This window comes from Tenrec ecaudatus, chromosome 2, assembly GCF_050624435.1.
Source record: "Tenrec ecaudatus isolate mTenEca1 chromosome 2, mTenEca1.hap1, whole genome shotgun sequence".
In the NCBI taxonomy this organism is placed as follows: Eukaryota; Metazoa; Chordata; class Mammalia; order Afrosoricida; family Tenrecidae; genus Tenrec; species Tenrec ecaudatus.
The window spans coordinates 44101676-44118530 of NC_134531.1; the positions used below are offsets into that span (position 1 = coordinate 44101676).

Sequence of the window (16855 nt, forward strand, 5' to 3'; positions counted from 1 at the left end):
TCTTTCACAAAATATACATACACACACACACATATATATATACATATACTGTACTAACCTGAGTAAATTAGAGAAATACACAGAAACACACACACACACACATATATGAGTTTTAGATAAAGGGTAAGTGTACATTAAGAAAGCATCCCAACCCAGTGATGACCAAGCCCATAAGTCCAACATTACCCCTTATGTCCAACACCAACCCACAAAGTCCTTCTCCAATTTACAAAATGCATGCAATGACACCAACTGCAGGGGGAAAGCCGAATCAGAGAGTGTGTAAGCAGAGGTCTCCACGTGGTTTCTCCAGCACCCAGGGCTACATGGGGGTATGGGACTTCTCCTTGGAGATGTCTTGCAGGAAGTGAACCTTTCCAGCTGAAGCAGGCAACTGGCTAAGGCAGCTGCACTCTGATCAGACCACAGAGAGCAAGAGACCCCAGAATTAGAAAGGTGAAGCACATTGAGTCATTTATCTCTCTGCCTTTCAATTAATCCCACGTGTTTATTGGCCAGGTTGGTACAATAATCCTTAATTATCATATATATAAATATAAACCCAAACTAAACTCACAGCCATCCAGTCAATGCCAACTAATAGCAATCCTACACAACAGAGCAGTACTGTCCTGTGGGTTTCCCCTATGGTTGCTCTAATGGGAGTGGAAAGTCCCGCTTTCTTCCCATGGGGTGGCCACACTTCCGGTTAGTAGCCCAAGGAGTAACCCACCATGCCCCATCGCTCCTCAAACATGTAGATAGTATCACTATTCAGCACTGAGCAATACACGGCATCTGTACTTCCCTATATTTCTGGATACTTGATATACATGGAATATGAGAATGGTATGAGCACCTATGTTGTTTGCATTATTTTTTAAATTAGCCGATACTATCAAAAATACAGAATTTTCAAACCTAAGTATCTCCTCAACGGAGTATGGAAAAGCAATGGTGTGCAAGACAAAGACCCAACCCGTCAGCTCAGTCCAAACCGCTACGTCTCCTGGCAGATCTTTCCTCTCCAAACTGGTGAAAAATTCAGTGGGGCGAGCACTTCCTTTCATCTATAAATATCCCAGACCAAACCCACAGCCCTCTAGTCGATTCTGATGGCATCAGAGGCGTGGAACTGTCCCAGGACAGAACTTTTCATGGAGGGCCACTCGCACACCCTTCTCCACCCTGAGACCCGTGGGTTTGAAACGCCCGCCGGGCTGTGAAGCCGCGCAACGTTTCCCTGACAGCGCCACCAGGGCGCCTCCCAGGACCCGCGGAACTAACGAGCGAGCCGATTGGCTGAAGCGTCATGACGCTACACCCCTCACCCCGGCTCAGAGCCACGTCCCGATTGGTCCCTCAAGAAAGAGGGCGGAGACAATGCCTGAAGTTGACCTCTGGGCCTAGAACCCTCGGGAAAGATGGCGGCGTCCAGGTGCTGGAGGCTGCTGCCTCCCTCTCGGCGTCTGTCACTCCACACCGCGGCCGAGGTGGCTGTCGCGGCTCCGGAAGCGACTGCTTCGGACGTCGCGCCGGCCCGCGAGGCGCGCTACCCGCCGATTGTGGCCTCCCTGACTGCCAAAAGCAAGGCGGCGCGGCAGCGACGGATCGAGCGGTGGCAGGCGCAGGTGCACGCGGCCGAGGCGGTGGACGAGAAGCTGCGGATCCTCACCAAGATGCAGTTCATGAAGTACGTGGTGTACCCGCAGTCCTTCGCCCTGAACGCGGACCGCTGGTACCAGGGCTTCACCAAGACTGTGTTCCTGTCGGGCCTGCCTCCGGCCGAGCCCGAGCCGGTGCCGGAGCCCGCGCCCGACCTGGCCTCCCTGCGCGCCGCCGCCTGCGACTGCCTCCTGCAGGAGCACTCCTACCTGCGGCGCAAGCGGCGCGCGCACCTCTACCGGGAAGGCGAGGCGGTAGCCTCCCCCTTTCTGGGCCAGCTGGTAGCCGCCCTCGTGGGTCTGCTCAGCGCTCACAACCCGACCTTGGCAACCGCCGCTGTGGGTGAGTCCTTGAGTCAGTCCCACGCCCGGGGGACGTGGGGGGTCCGGGGGAGCAGCTGATGTTGGCCTAGTGACCATGTTTTCCTTTCTGCGTTGTCTGTTGGCCCCGAACGAAGATCCCAGGTGGCCCAGTGCCCTGTTTGTGTGCATTGAAATGCTAGCCACAAAGTTAGCTGCTCGAACCCACCAAATGGTTTGCAGCAAGCTGGAGGCTGCCCACTCCCGGAAAGATGCAAACTTTTGGAATCGCACAGGGGCAGTGCTACTGTGCCCTTTAGTGCGTCTATGAGTTATAATCTATTCAGTGGCGATGAGTTTGTGTGCGTTTCTTTTTCAGCTGTTTTAGGAGCAGTTGCTTTGCACCTATGCTGCCACCTGCCAGTTGTGTGCATCCTCGATAGTAACAGTAGCTGTTACTTTCCGTTTGTGACAGCCCTGCAAATGGAAGGCTGTGTCCATACGTGATTTTCTTAGCCTTTTAACCTATTTTTTCTCATTCTAAAAGTGAAGATTATATTTCACCACAGAATTTTGAAAGTTAAATGCTATGCTGATTTAACAATACGTGTTTATTGAGTACTTTCTGTGTGCCAGATCCTGTATGTCAAATAATTTAAGTTTTAATTCTCACAATAGCTATTCACAGTAGCATTGTTACAGATATATACACACATATATGTATATCTATATAAGCTTTGTTATATTTGTGTATGTGTGTATATTAACTCACTGTCCTTGAGTCAATTCTGTACATAGTAACTGTGCGCACGCGCACACGTGAGTGCACCTGTGTGCATACCATAATCACTATAATTGAGTCAATTCTGACTCATAGTGACCCCATAAGACAAAATACAACTGCCTGCCCTTGTGGGATTTTGAGATTACAAAAGTTTACAGGAGCAGAAAGCCTCATTTTTCTCTCCTGAAGATGCTGGTGGGTTTGAACTGTTAACCTTTCAGCAATTTAACAGGTAGCCCAGTTTTGAATTACCGTATCAAAAAAACTAGTCATACATCAAAGAATAGAATTTTTATTTTCCCATTAGTCATAATGATTCTGAAGTTCTGTATCATTTGTGAACATTAGTATGCTAATGATTGCCAAATATAATGGATCGAGTGAAAAATATTTTAATATCCTTTGGTAGATTCTAAACGCCCAGTTCACTTTTACTGGATGCGTGGTGAAGAGATCATTGTTAGTGGACATCGGAAAGGCCGAGTTGATGCTTTGCGATATCAGATAGATGATAAGCCACATAACCAGATTCGAATATCCAAGCAGCTTCCAGAGGTGAGAATTTGAGTGCATGTATGTATAAGTATGTATCTGTGTACTGAAGGAGTATGTACATATGTGTGTATCAGTGTTCTAAAGGAAATGAAAGTGGCAGACTGGAAAATGAACTTGGTAGGTTACAGTTTTTATATGGACCTGTGTTTCCAAGTTTCTTTTGAGGACATTTATCTAAAACGTTCTTTTAATTTTTATATCGGCTTTAATATATTCTCTACAGACCAAATAATCATATTTAACTGGAGTTAAGACATTAGTTTTCAGGGTAATACGGGTATATAAAAGTTATAGTAATAGTTAACAATTATAGTTTAAAGTAGACTACAGTCGAAAAATTAGATGACAAGTTTTCTATAAAGGACCTCTTTGAAATCTTAAAAAGTCATTTCACTGACAGGTGCACCTGACCTGAGCCATGGTCTTGTCAGTCATTTCTCATGGCTGTGAAAACTGGACAGGGAGAAAGGAAGACTGAAGAACTGATGGTTTTGAGTCCTGGTAATGGAGGGTGTTGATTATACTGTGAACTGCCAGAACACCCTCTTTCCACTCAGGGGACATGATGTAAACGCCCCGTAGTTACAACAGTGGACTTAAACAAAGATTATGAGAGTGCTGTGGGCCCAGGCAACTTGCATCACTGCCTCAGGGACCGAGGGTCGCTCGAACAAGCACTATAAGTGATTGGCTTTAACAAACAGAAATTGATTTTCTTGGAGTTTAGGAGGCTACAGAACCAAATGTAGGATTCTGGCCCCAGGAGAAACCTTTCTGTCAGCTCTTGGAAACGGGCTTTGTCTTTTACAGTTTCTGCTCCTAGAGTCCTTGAAGACCTTGTGACTTGTGTCTTTGTATTTGCTTCATTAATCTTTTTAATAACTCAAAAGATTCATTTAACATGGCATAAACTAATAACATGCTTCATTAACATAGCAAATTCTATTCCAAAGGAGATTCTGACCCAGAATTCCTCAGGGAAAGGTGACATTGTTGTGCTGTCCAGCTGGTTCTGGCTCAGACACAAAACAACCCTGCTGAGACCTGTGCCATACTCACAACTGTTGCTGTGTTTGAGCCGATGGTTGGCCCCACTGTGCCAATCCATCTCCTGAAGGGTCTTTTCTTTTTGGCTGACCGTCTGCTTTACCAGCATGTTGCCCTTTACCGGGGACTTGTCTCTCCTGATCATATGTCCAAAATATGTCCCCCTTGCTGCTAAGGAGCGTTCTGGCTGTACTTTGAAGATAGACTTGTTTGTGCTGGCATCCATGGTACTGTCACTATTCTTTACCAACACCATAATTCAAATGCAGCACTTTTTCGACACTCTTCCTTTTTGACTAACTCACATACGAGGCAATTGAAAATGTCTGGGTCAGGTGCGCCTTGCTTAGTTCTCAGAGTGGCTTCATTGTCAGCATGCTCTTCAACACCGTAAAGCGCTCTTGTGCAGCAGACTTGCCCAGTGCATGGCATCATTTGATTGGTCAACTTTTCAATCCGTTAACATTGATTGTGGATCTAAGTAAAGTGAAATCCTTGACGACCTCAGTCTTTTCTCTGTTTATCATGTCTGTTGGTCCAGTGACCAATATGGATATTTGGGTTTTCTATACATTGAGTTATAATACATGCCGAAAACTATAATCTTATTCTTTCAAAGTAAGCATTTGATGTCTTCTTTACTTTTAGCTAGCAAAGTTGGGTCATCTGTGTATTGAAGGTTGTAAAAAGCTTTCTTCCAGTCTTCTTACAATCCTGATTCCAAGTTCTTTTTCCTATGATCCCCACTTCTCAGGTTCTTGGCTCAGCATCCAGATTGAGTACGAGTGGCGAAAGGATACGCTCCTGATGCAGACCTTTCCTGGTGTACCCAATGCTGCTCGCCAGAGGCACGAGCACTCAAGCTCACTGCCGCCCTGTCCACTCTGACTCACAGTGGCCCTAGAGGACAGGCTAGAACTGCCTCTGGGTTTCTGATCTGTACATCTTGACAGGGGTAGAAAACCTCCTCTTTCTCCTGTAGAGTGGTTGGTTACGTAACCTGCTAGACCACCAGGGCTCTGGCTTTACCAGATATAGGGGTTGGGATTTATAGTGCACATATTTTTAGAGGAAAGATGTCCTGATTGCACAGTGGTTTCACTGAAAAGTTCAAGGTTGAAACTCAACAGCCTGGGAAACCCTGTGAGGCAGGTCGACTTTGTCCGGTAGAGTGACTCTGAGCCAGCATGAACTTGATGGCAAAAAGTTAATTTTTTTTGTTTTACTCTTTCCAGCTGGGAGAAGAGACAATTTACTAAGAGTTGCCGTGAATTAGAACCAACTGAATGGCAATTGAAAACACCTTAGGTAGTAATTTATGAGGGTAGTTTGGCATTTGTGAGCTGGGTCCTTTTAAGTACTGAGAATTGTAGAGAATAGCTAGCCTATACTGAGTGTTCTCATTAATTGATCAGTGTGAGTAGTCAACAAACATCTACTTTGAAAGATCCCCGGGACCCAAATCAGATGCAGTGTCTTCAAGTTGATTGACTTCTTAGCAACCCCGTAGCACAGAGTAACTGCAAGGCTGATTTTATGGAAGAAGACTGCCCCATTCTGCCAGATGGCTGGGGGCTGTGGACAGCTGCTCATGTTTCACTTCACAGTCTCACGCTTGCCCACTGAGCCACTCGGGCTCCATTTCAAGGATCCGGTTAGTAAATATCTTCAGTCCCGGAAGCCGTAAGTTCTTTGTTGTCACCACTTGGTTGTGCTCTTACAATGCAAAAGCAGCCATCTCAGATGTGTTTGTATGAAACTTTTCCTTGTGAAAACAGGTGACTGGCCAGAATTGGTTCATTTTGAGGTGGTGGTCGTGGTGTTTGTTGGGTACCCTCAAGTCCGTTCTGAGTGATAGTGACCTTGTCCACCCAGCACGGAACCCACCCACTCCTCTGCTGTACTCACAAGTATCCATTGGGCGGTAGTGTTACTAAGTCCGTTTATAAAAACATTTCATTTTAAGTTTTTAATATCTAATAGGTGTGAATAACATGCATATTAATACTGATGTGAACTCAATATATCTTTTCTTCTTCTTTAAGTTTGTACCACTGGATTATTCTGTTCCCATAGAAATCCCTGTTATGAATTGCAAGCCAGACAAACTTCCATTATTCAAACGGCAATATGAAAACATCATCTTTACTGGTAAGTTTCACTGACCGTGCATGCCATGTGTTCAGAGTAGCATATGTGGATATCGATAATTAAAACCAGTGAAAAGAAAACGAACTGCTATCTAGTAGTTTCCAGCTCCTGGTGACCCCATGAGACAGCATGGAGTTGCTCTCTAGAGCTCCCAGGGTTGTAAATCTTTATGGAAAGAGACCTCATCTTTCTTCTGTGGTGCAGCTGGTTAAGTTCAAACTACTCATCCCTGTTAGCATCCCAGTGCTTAACTCACTGCTCCACTAGGGCTGCAGTGAAAAATTGGTTCTTGATGATCTTTGGATTCAGGCAGTCAACAAACAATAGAATCATTATCATAATTTTGTGCATGAAAATTGGGAAGAAAATGGTTTTTCAGTGCACTGCTTGTAATTTTACCTGTTGTACTCTGTAAGCAGCTTCTTATTTTAATCGTCATGAAAGTACTTTAGTGCTAATTTAATTATTTCTATGTGTAAAATTCAGCGACACTGATTACTTCATGTTATACAGCCACTGAATACTAACCTTTTCTCAGTTATTCCATCGCCATTAGCATAAACTCAATGCCTCCTAAACAGAAACTCCTTCCACCTTCCCATCCAGTGGTCTTTGTTTTTGTGGTAGTCTGGGTGGATAGAGAAACAAATCCATGGACACACATATGTGTATGAGAAAGAGCTTTCTATACAAGAGCAGTTGAGCATTGAGAAAACATCCCAGCCCAGTCCAGATCAAGTCCACAAATCCAATATTAGTCCATATTTCCAATATCAATCTATAAAGTCCTATTAAGACTCAAGAAATACAGGCAATGACACCAAATGCAAAAGATAACAGGCCAGTGTTGAAAATCTTTGAGTCCAGTGTTATTGGAAACGTCTCAGCGCTGCCAGGGGTCTCTCTGTGGTTTCTCCGGCTTCTGAGGTCTGGTTGTGTCCATGTGGCTTGTCTTCTGCAATGTCTCCCAGGAAGTGGCAGAGAGAAAGGTGTCTCACTTCCAAGGAAGAAGTACCAGATTTCCCAGAATTCTCAGGAGAAGGCCATGCCCACACAGAAGTCTCATTGGCTGTCTCCAGATTAACAGTCTGGACTCCAGCCCTACACTCTTAATCCTTAAATTGACACCAGATTAGGTGACCAACACTGTTTTCTTGCACTTATTGGTAAATAATTAGTATTTAACTTTTTAAAAAGTTGTGATACTCATTGGGCTTTGTTCATTTTTATTCTCTAGGGATATAGATTTCAGAGGCTATATTTGAGGGAGGGACTAGCGGTTTGCTTTTAAGCAGCAGCATCTCCTGTGTGCTCTGAACCGTGGTGGCCATCAGAAACGCAAAATGAATGAGCTCCAGGGCTGCCTCATGCAATGTATTATTTTCTTGTCTTTTTCCTTCCACTGTAGTGTCTAGTTGAGTGGAGGGGTATTTGAAGATGTCGTCCTCCAGACCAGTTTTAATCAGCTCCTTGTCAAGTCACTGGTCCTATGGAGCAGATTATGGGACATTTCTCTCTTGTAAAGATACTGCTTAAGCCAAGGAGACCAGCACTTCATGAAATATCGGCCCTTGTTTTATTTCTAAGTGTAGTGTTAACCTTTTTAAAAAAGACTATTCAATATTTAAAAGATATTTAATCATTATATTAAAACAACAGGGTACATTTTTTTAAATGATCAAGTATTTGTATCCACTGGTGAAAATGACAAGACAGATAACCAAGCTTCCAGTAATGACTAAGGATTGGAGAGAAGTAGAATTGAAATATTAACTTTTAAGTAGATTTTATATGTTAATTTTTTGTGCTCATCCTGTCACAGTGGACCTGGGAGTGGCTAGCAGATTAAGAAAGTACTTGCATATGAAGGTTACATTTATTACAACAATGAAATCATGAGAAAATCAGCCATACCAACTTGTGTGAGTTGGTGCTGTGTAAAGAGGATGCGTGTGAAGTTAGCACTAAGGACATGTTTGAACTGTGCATTTCACGCGATGTTTTATTTCGTTTTCAGGCACAAAAACAGCAGACCCATACTGTTATGGTCACACCCAGTTCCATTTGTTACCCGACAAGTTGAAGAGGGCACGGCTCCTGAGACGAAACTGTGGCAATCAGATAGAAGTGGTTTTCCGAGCTAATGCTATTGCAAGCCTTTTTGCGTGGACTGGAGCACAAGCTATGTATCAAGGTAAAACCAATATGGCCTCATTGCTTCTTCTTGGACAGTATCTTGGGCATTTTGGCCCTGCTGAAACTTGTGGAGAAGGAGGAAGATAATTGACACGTAATGTCTTCAGTTAATGATAATATTAAGAAAAAGTTACATTAAAGGGTAGAGTAATTTATGGGCTTGTGTATAAATAAGGAGAGGAGCCAAATATATTCAGAGAAATTCAGAGGAAGTTTCTTAAAAATGACATTCATACTGAGATCTATATGTGTGCTAAAAGTTGATGAAAAGATTTTGTTAGCATTTATACCATTCTTCTAAGGATTTTTTAAAGCCCCCTCGTGTATGTATTTTGGGGAAGGCACCTTTGTTAAAGCAAGTAAATTAAGTTAGGAGCAGGCTTGAAGTCTTTTCAAGCCGTATGAAAGCTGATGAAGCCAGTGGATGGGCGACTAATGGGACATGATCTAAAGAAAGCTACAAACCAACTCACCTGGGGCTTTTAAAGCCATGGTGTGAGGCATCTAAATTTTATTCTCAAACTGGAAATCATATAGTGTCTAACTAGATTAAAGCGCTATAAATATCCCAGAGATTTTACTGCAGATTCAGTTATTACTGGGTTCATTCTTTTCTCTTTAGATGTTCTTAATCTTCTACTCAAAATGGTTTAGAGTGAAAATGGGAATAGATCAAAAAAGAAAAATTGAGGAAACTTTTTTGAGGGTATGAAAGGGCACTGTTTTTCCTAGAAAGAAAAAAACTATACAGTATAATTCATTAGTTTAGCATTTATTCATTGTTCTGTTGACATCATACTGATATAAAATATATCTGGTGAACTCTATTGCTTGGCTATGAGGGCTGGGAATAAATGCACAAAATCCAGCCTCCTGCAAGAGCCAGTACCTAGAAGGATTGAATGGGAAGCGTATTTGGGTTACTAGTCAAGTGCTTAATCGTTGGTGTCCTGGAGCTGATCAGATGCAGATAAGCCAGGTAATGATGGACAGGTAACAAAATTGATTTTAAAATGTGGACAGGAAGACACTGGTGAGACTGAGGAGGAAGGTTTTATGTGGGTTTGTGTGTATATTTGGTGAAATAAAGGGGTGTGGTGACTCTTGGGTGGGAAATGCTATTAGTATGAGGGAAATACAACCATATTTGAAAATAATGTGATGTAGTTAGAACCAGATGTAAAAGGGGTCTACAGTAATGTATAGCTTGCAGTTCTTGAAAGTTGTGGAAGGCTGAAGTTGCTCTTCAGTGTTGATCATAAGTTTGGGGATACTCAAACTACAATGAAACCCATGGCTGTTCAGTAGTATTCTGCTTCCTAGTGACCTCACACATCTCAGAGTGGTTTAAAGTAGCTGTAATCTTACAGGAATCCCTGGGCTATACAATGGTCAAACCCTAGATTAGTAAACCAAAAGGTTGGTGGGTCAAGTTCAACCAGTTGTTATTAATGCCACCAAGTCAGTTCTAACACATCGCCACCCTATGCCCAACAGAAGGAAACCTTGCCCAGTCCTGTGCCATCTCAATTGTCTTCATGCCTGAGCCCATTGCTGCAGCCTAGGTATCAGTCCATTTCTTTCTGGGACTTCTCTTTTTCGCTGCCCTCTCCTTTACCAAAGATAATGTCCTTTCTCCAGGGACTGGGCACTCCTGACAACCTGTCCAAAATATGTAAGATGAAGTCTCGCCATCCTTGTCTCTGAGGAGCACTCTGGCTATACTTCTTCCAAGACAGATGGGCGTGTCCTTTTAGCAGTCCATGGCACTTCCAGTATTCATCTCCAGCACCACCATTTCAAGTGCTTCGATTCTGCGGTCTTCTTTATTCCATAAACATTCCACATGCGTATGAGGCAATGGAAAATAGGAAGACTTGGGCCAGGCAGCTCACCTTAGTTCTCAAAGTAACATCCTTGCTTTTCAGTACTCTGAAGAGGTCTTGGGAGGCAAGTTCTCAAAGTAACATCCTTGCTTTTCAGTACTCTGAAGAGGTCTTGGGAGGCATTTCAAAAATAAGACCCTGTAGTCTGCTTCCCAAAACTCTGGAGCAGTTCTACTTGGTCATGAGTCAGAATCAGCTCCTTAGCAAATAGCAACCCTGTGATAGAAACTGGTCATGAGACATTCATCCTTTGTACCAGCAGATACACTCAGACTGCCTTTTGGTTAATAGTTTGAGTGTGCCACCTTTGTACCAGCCAAGGACCTCCATGGGTAGTAGAATGCGGGAAGTAATTTTTAATGTAAAAAAAAAAGGAATATAGCATTGAAATGTAAAAGATGATAAGACACTGAGATTTTAGGGATTTTATTGGGTACAGTATACATGTTTTAGGGAGGTGTTTGCTATGTTCTAATGTGTTAGGCTTTGTGTGTTTCAACAAATACGATTGTAAATTTCAGCTTGGCTTTCTTCTACAGGATTCTGGAGTCAAGCAGATGTTACCCGGCCTTTTGTCTCCCAGGGTGTGATCACAGATGGAAAATACTTTGCCTTTTTCTGCTACCAGTTAAATACGTTGGCACTGACTACACAGGCTGATCAAAATAACCCCCGTAAAAATTTATGTTGGGGGACACACAGTCAGCCTCTTTATGACACAATTGAAGATAACGAGGTGAAAGGTTTTAATGATGATGTTCTACTTCAGTTAGTTCGTTTTCTATTGAAGAGACCAAAAGAAGACCATTCGCAGGTGTTGGAAAACTAATGCAAGATTCAGGACTCGGGGCTTCCTTAAATTTCACTGAAATAAGAATAAAAGGAGAACCATAAGACATGCAATGGTCATATTTTACTGCCTTAATTGGGTGGCAAATTCGTTAACATGTTGAACAGTATTTTACATGTCAGCATTCTCCACATAAGCAAACAAGTGGCATTATTATATGCAACCGTCATTATTGTCTTCCTTTAGTTATTGCCCAGCACCTTCCGTAGAAACCCGCATCTGTAAAGCTGCCGTCTAGTCTGTTCCTACACCTAGTAAACCTGTGTGCTACAGAACAGAACACCACCCAGTCCTGCACCAGCCTCATACCTGTGGTCATGCCCTAGCCCGTTTCTTTCTTTTATCATCTTACTCTGGGGGCTAATACAACTCTTATCACTATCTATGCATACATCATTTGTGTAAAGCACATTTGTACCTAGCCCGTTTTTATAACCTTTCTCTCCTAAGCAATGCTTCCTTTTATTCTCGGTCCCACCTGCTCCTGGTTACCACGAAGAACACAGGCCTGTGCACATTTGCCTGTTCTAGGCATTTCATGTAAGAGGGACAGCTGTTTCTTATGTTGCTATGTGGTGAAAATTCTCATTCTGCTCAAAATATGTCAGTGAAAGGTTTAGTGCTGCGCACTGCTACCTAATTCTAAAATAGTTATATCTACCTGGCTAGTTGATGAGACAAATCGAGGTATTTTCAATAATTTGGTATAAATATAAATTGACCTAAATAACTATGAAGGCAGTTTTAATGCTGATAATATTTTTGTTACTAATACAGAGTTTCAGAGTTCTACTCAAAACCCTTTCCATATGAATGACACTTTGCAAACTCAGATCTAGAAGTGTTAGTGGCATTTCCAAGATCCCACAGATGATAAATAATAACGGGAAAAAAGTTGAGTTTAATACCAATTCATACAACCCTCTTGGATGGAATATAACTACCTGGCAGGGTTTCTTGTCAGTCTGCCACAGCTTTCTCACATGGAGTGATGCCGAGTGCCGAACATCATGGAGTCATCCGTTAACCCTTGTGTCACCGGGGGCCCTGGATTGCTAATTATTGTTAGATGCCATCCACTCTTCCCAGTTAGCGCTTCCCTATCTCCAGCATTCTCTACAGTTTACCTGGACTTGGTAATTCAGTGCAGTGACCATACAGAACTCACAGATAATACTCATGATTATGAGATTTCTTTTAGTGAAAGTTAACAGGTAACAAGTGAGAAATGTTCAGGAAGCATTCCGTCAAGATAGTTTCTTCTATCCCACAGGCAGGCTCTCAAGCCCTCAGTTTCTTGGCCTCACCTCTGCCTTGCTCAGACAGTGTTACAAAATGGGTTATAAACAATGCCTGAAGGTCACACTATTCCACCTTGGGGCTGAGCCTGAAGGCATTCAATTTCTGTTTCAATTAACTGCTGGAAACCCCCATTTCACAAATTAGCCTCTTCCCCTAAAGCACTTAGCTTTACTTGCTGTGTGGACTGGGAAGTCTACCAATGTCTCAGGTTCTTGGTTCTGCTGCTGCTGCTTTGGTAATAGCTGACCCTCGGATCAGTGTGCAAGGGATCTTGGTGTCCAAAGGACAATTCCACTCCTGGCTCTTTCTCCCTGGAAGTGAGATCTCCCCTTGCCTGCTTACGAGATGGCCCATTTCATACTAAACAGGATGACAATCACAACCTTGTTAATGCAGCTGAATCATAATCTCAGTATATCCCCACCACCACCCCTTTTTACCCAGGTCAAGCGCCCATCAGAAAACAAGTAGTTTGGTGTGAGTAATAAGGCCTATGGATAGAAGAGCCATGTTAATCCACTGCATTTCACCTTTTTATGTTAAAGAGCTCTGATGATGTGGTGACATGAGCATTGGGCTTGCTAACTGCGAAGTCTGGTTTCAATTTATCATTTGCTGTAGCCATCAATTAGAAAAACAATTAGTTTTGTTTTTTTCAGAACATTTACATTGTATTAGCATATTTACATATATCTGTATAAGGAAATTGAACAATTCCTTGAGAACATAAATTAAGTGAATAGGTAATAAAAATTATAAAATGTATTTTGTTTTCCATTTCCATTCAGACTGATTTTCTTTGAGCATGTTGATTGATCTTGTTATGACTCACAAAAGAAGCATGCTTATGAAGGAGGATGCTATTGCTTTATCAATTATGTACATATCTCCAAATATAGGAGTTGAACAATTACAGAAAGAAAATGTACATTTGAGAAATTTTTACATAATGATTTTGCATTTATGAACAGTTATATTTTTCTTTTTATTTTGGGCTCGTGAACATGGATACAGCCTCACACTTAGTTCTCTCCTGAAGACCTCAACTCTTGTTACCGTAAAACATTCTCACCAAGTTATTAAGGTTAAATAAGTTTGTAAAAGTGTTCTTAAAGTACTATCTAAAACAATAATGTTCAGTTGAAATGTCATTTCTCAAGCCTTCCCTCTTATTTATTCATATGTAATTCTTTTGAAAATGAATGCCTCTGGTTTTTATTCCCATGTTATGATTTTTTCTCATTAAAAATTGTGAAGAAAATACACCGCACACATATATCCATGTGTTAGAACATCATATAACACGTACTTTATGCTAGGACCTAGGCTAAGTATTATGCTGATACTAGCTAATTCAACCACCATTGCCATTCCATGAGTTAGGTATTATAGATAAGGGAAGCACAGAGTCAATAATATGTTGAAGGTCAAACAGTTTAAAAATATACAGCTTGGAATTTGAGCCCAGGTCTGCCCCAGAGCTTTTCATCGCCGTGGAGTCAATTCGGACTCATAGGAACCCTATATCACTCAAAAGAACTGCTCTGATGATTTTCTAAGCTTTAAATATTTTCCAGAGTAGACCGGTTGACAGTTCCAGAGAGACTGGTGAGTTCAAACTGCTTACCTAGTGGTTAGCAACTCGGTGTATACATAACCCTTTATTTCACCAGGGCTTCCTCCTCCAGAGACTTACAGTATATGCTCGTGTATAAGCTGATTATGTCAGCACAAAAAATGTGCTGAAAAATGGGTTCGGCTTATACACAGGTCAGTGATACCCCAGCAAGGTGTAACATCTCGCTGGGGCCACCGGAGGTAACAGGACAAGCACCCGTTATCTCACAGGTGATTGCTGTTTCTCCACTGTTCATTCAAAGCCCTGTTGACACTGCAGGACTTTGAATGTTTGTTTACTCACTTCTAACCAATCAGAGTCATCCTATGATGTGGACGGCTCCAATTCGCAGAAGCACCCGTAGTGATTGACTTACGCCTGCAGCTGAACTGGTAAAGATGTGTCTGGCTGCGCTCCTCTCCTCTCTGGTCTCTGTTAATTCACATCCTGCGTCCCCGGCCCGCACGGATTTCCCACCCCCCCCCCACTCCTGACTAAAGTGTGTGTGTCCGGGGGGGGGGGGGGGGGGGGGAGGATTACCATGAAAGTTCTTTTTCAAAGTCTTGTTTTTTATCCTATTAGAAATGGATACTCTTGAACCAAAACAAAAAAAGCACCAGTCATATGAGGCTGGTTTCCAAAATGAAGGTTGTGTCTAGAGCAGAGGAGAGCAATAACAGTACTGCAAGTAGGGAATTCTGTGTTGATGAAAAGCAAGTGAGGGAGTGGCAGAAAATGAAGGGTGACTTGGAACAGATTCCAAAAGCTAAAAAAGCTCATCGTGGCTTAACGTCTTTTTAAGGGGCTCTAGAGAGTGAATTGCATAAAGGGGTCAAAATCGTTACTGTGTAACATGCATGGGAATCCAAATATGTGCTCTACAAATGGCTAAGGATGACAAATATAAATCACCAGACATTGAAAAATTTGTTGCTTCAGCTTCATGAATAGGTTTGGCCTGTGTTTGAGACAAAGAACAAAGATTTTCCAGAAATTGCCACAAGACCTTGAAGAAAAAATTACCTTATGTGATTCCAGTCATTTTTATTATAAAACAAAGAAGGATTTATAATTATGACCTGACAGATATTGCAAATATGGATGAAACTGCCATGACTTTTGATCTTCCAAGCAACAGAACTGTGGCAAGTTTAGGAGAAAAAAACATTTTTCTCAAAACCATAGGAAATGAAAAACAATAAACAACACTTTACAATTCTATCAAAATTGGCTAATGGAACTAAGCTGCGTCCTGTCGTTATTTTTAAAACAAAGACCTTGCCTAAAAAGATCAATTTCCCACCAAGAATTACTGTGTGTGCACATGTTAAAGGCTGGATGGATGAAGACGGAACAAAAAAATGGCTGGAAGAAATTTGGAACCAACAACCAGTAGCAGCCTTAAAGAAAAAGCCATCATTACTTGTTTGGGATATGTTCAGAGCTCACCTATCGGATCACATAAAAAAATTGGCAAAATCTAGTAAAGTTACTTTAGCCATTATTCCAGGTGGGTTTACATCTGTACTGCAACCTCTGGATGTATCTTTGAATAAGCTTTTTAAAGACCGTGTGCAAAGGATGTGGCATAAATGGATGTGATCTGGTCAAGCCCAACTAATGAAAGGAGGAAATCTCATGAAGCCTGACCTAGAGTTAATAGGGAAGTAGGTTAGAGATGCATGGAAAGACATTCCAGAGACATGGTGCGACGTGCCTTCCAGAAATGTAGTATTAGTAATGCTATGGATGGCAGTGAAGACTGCTTTGTATGAAAATGACAGCAGTGACGGTGATGACGGCAATCTCAGTGAGGAAAGCATCTATGATGACCTCACACCAGCTGAAGCTCTGCCTGCATTGGGATACGGATGATTATAAGGAATCCAGTTTTGAAGGATTTTAACTCTACATGTTAGCTTGGTTGCTGATTTGAGCTGAGGGAATAGTACTCTTAAGGTATCATTGTTGATACCTTATTGTTTGTGTTGAACCTATTTTCCACTTACTGTGCTGGTTTACTAATGTTAAATGACTTGTCCTTTTATTTATGTTTTTTATTTAAAATAAATATTTAAATACATTATCCCACTGATGTCTCAATTTTTAGTAATTTTATTTTCATTTGTTTTGATTATTGAAACTCAGCAATAGGTTCTGCATTTTCCACCCTAGGCTTATATTTGAGTCAATCAGTTTTTCTGGTTTCCCAGGTAATAATTGGGTACCTCAGCTTATAACTGGGTCAGATTATATTCATGTATATACGGTAGTTTTCCAATAGTGGCCTAACAGTGGTATGAGTTTGCAATGAAACAACAAATCTGCTATCAAGTTGATTTTGATTCATAGCAACCCTTTAATAACAGAATGGATCCTTGGGATTTTTGAGGCTATACATTTTTTATGGAAGTGAACTGTCTCATCTTTCTTCCATGGGAAAAAAAACAAAACAAACTCTGCCATCCATTTGATTCAACTCATATTGATGCTGTAGTACAG

At 41.9% G+C, this 16855-nt stretch overlaps 1 protein-coding gene across 1 annotated transcript; it reads left to right on the plus strand.

Annotated features, from left to right (window-relative positions):
* The first annotated feature begins 1395 nt into the window (after positions 1–1395).
* MRPS30 (mitochondrial ribosomal protein S30) lies at positions 1396–14791 on the plus strand. The gene is made up of 5 exons (XM_075541015.1): positions 1396–2007; positions 3158–3303; positions 6396–6501; positions 8519–8695; positions 11123–14791. Exons 1-5 carry the CDS (start codon positions 1425–1427, stop codon positions 11410–11412), a joined length of 1302 nt encoding a protein of 433 aa, XP_075397130.1. The 5' UTR covers positions 1396–1424; the 3' UTR covers positions 11413–14791.
* The last annotated feature ends 2064 nt before the right edge of the window (positions 14792–16855 follow it).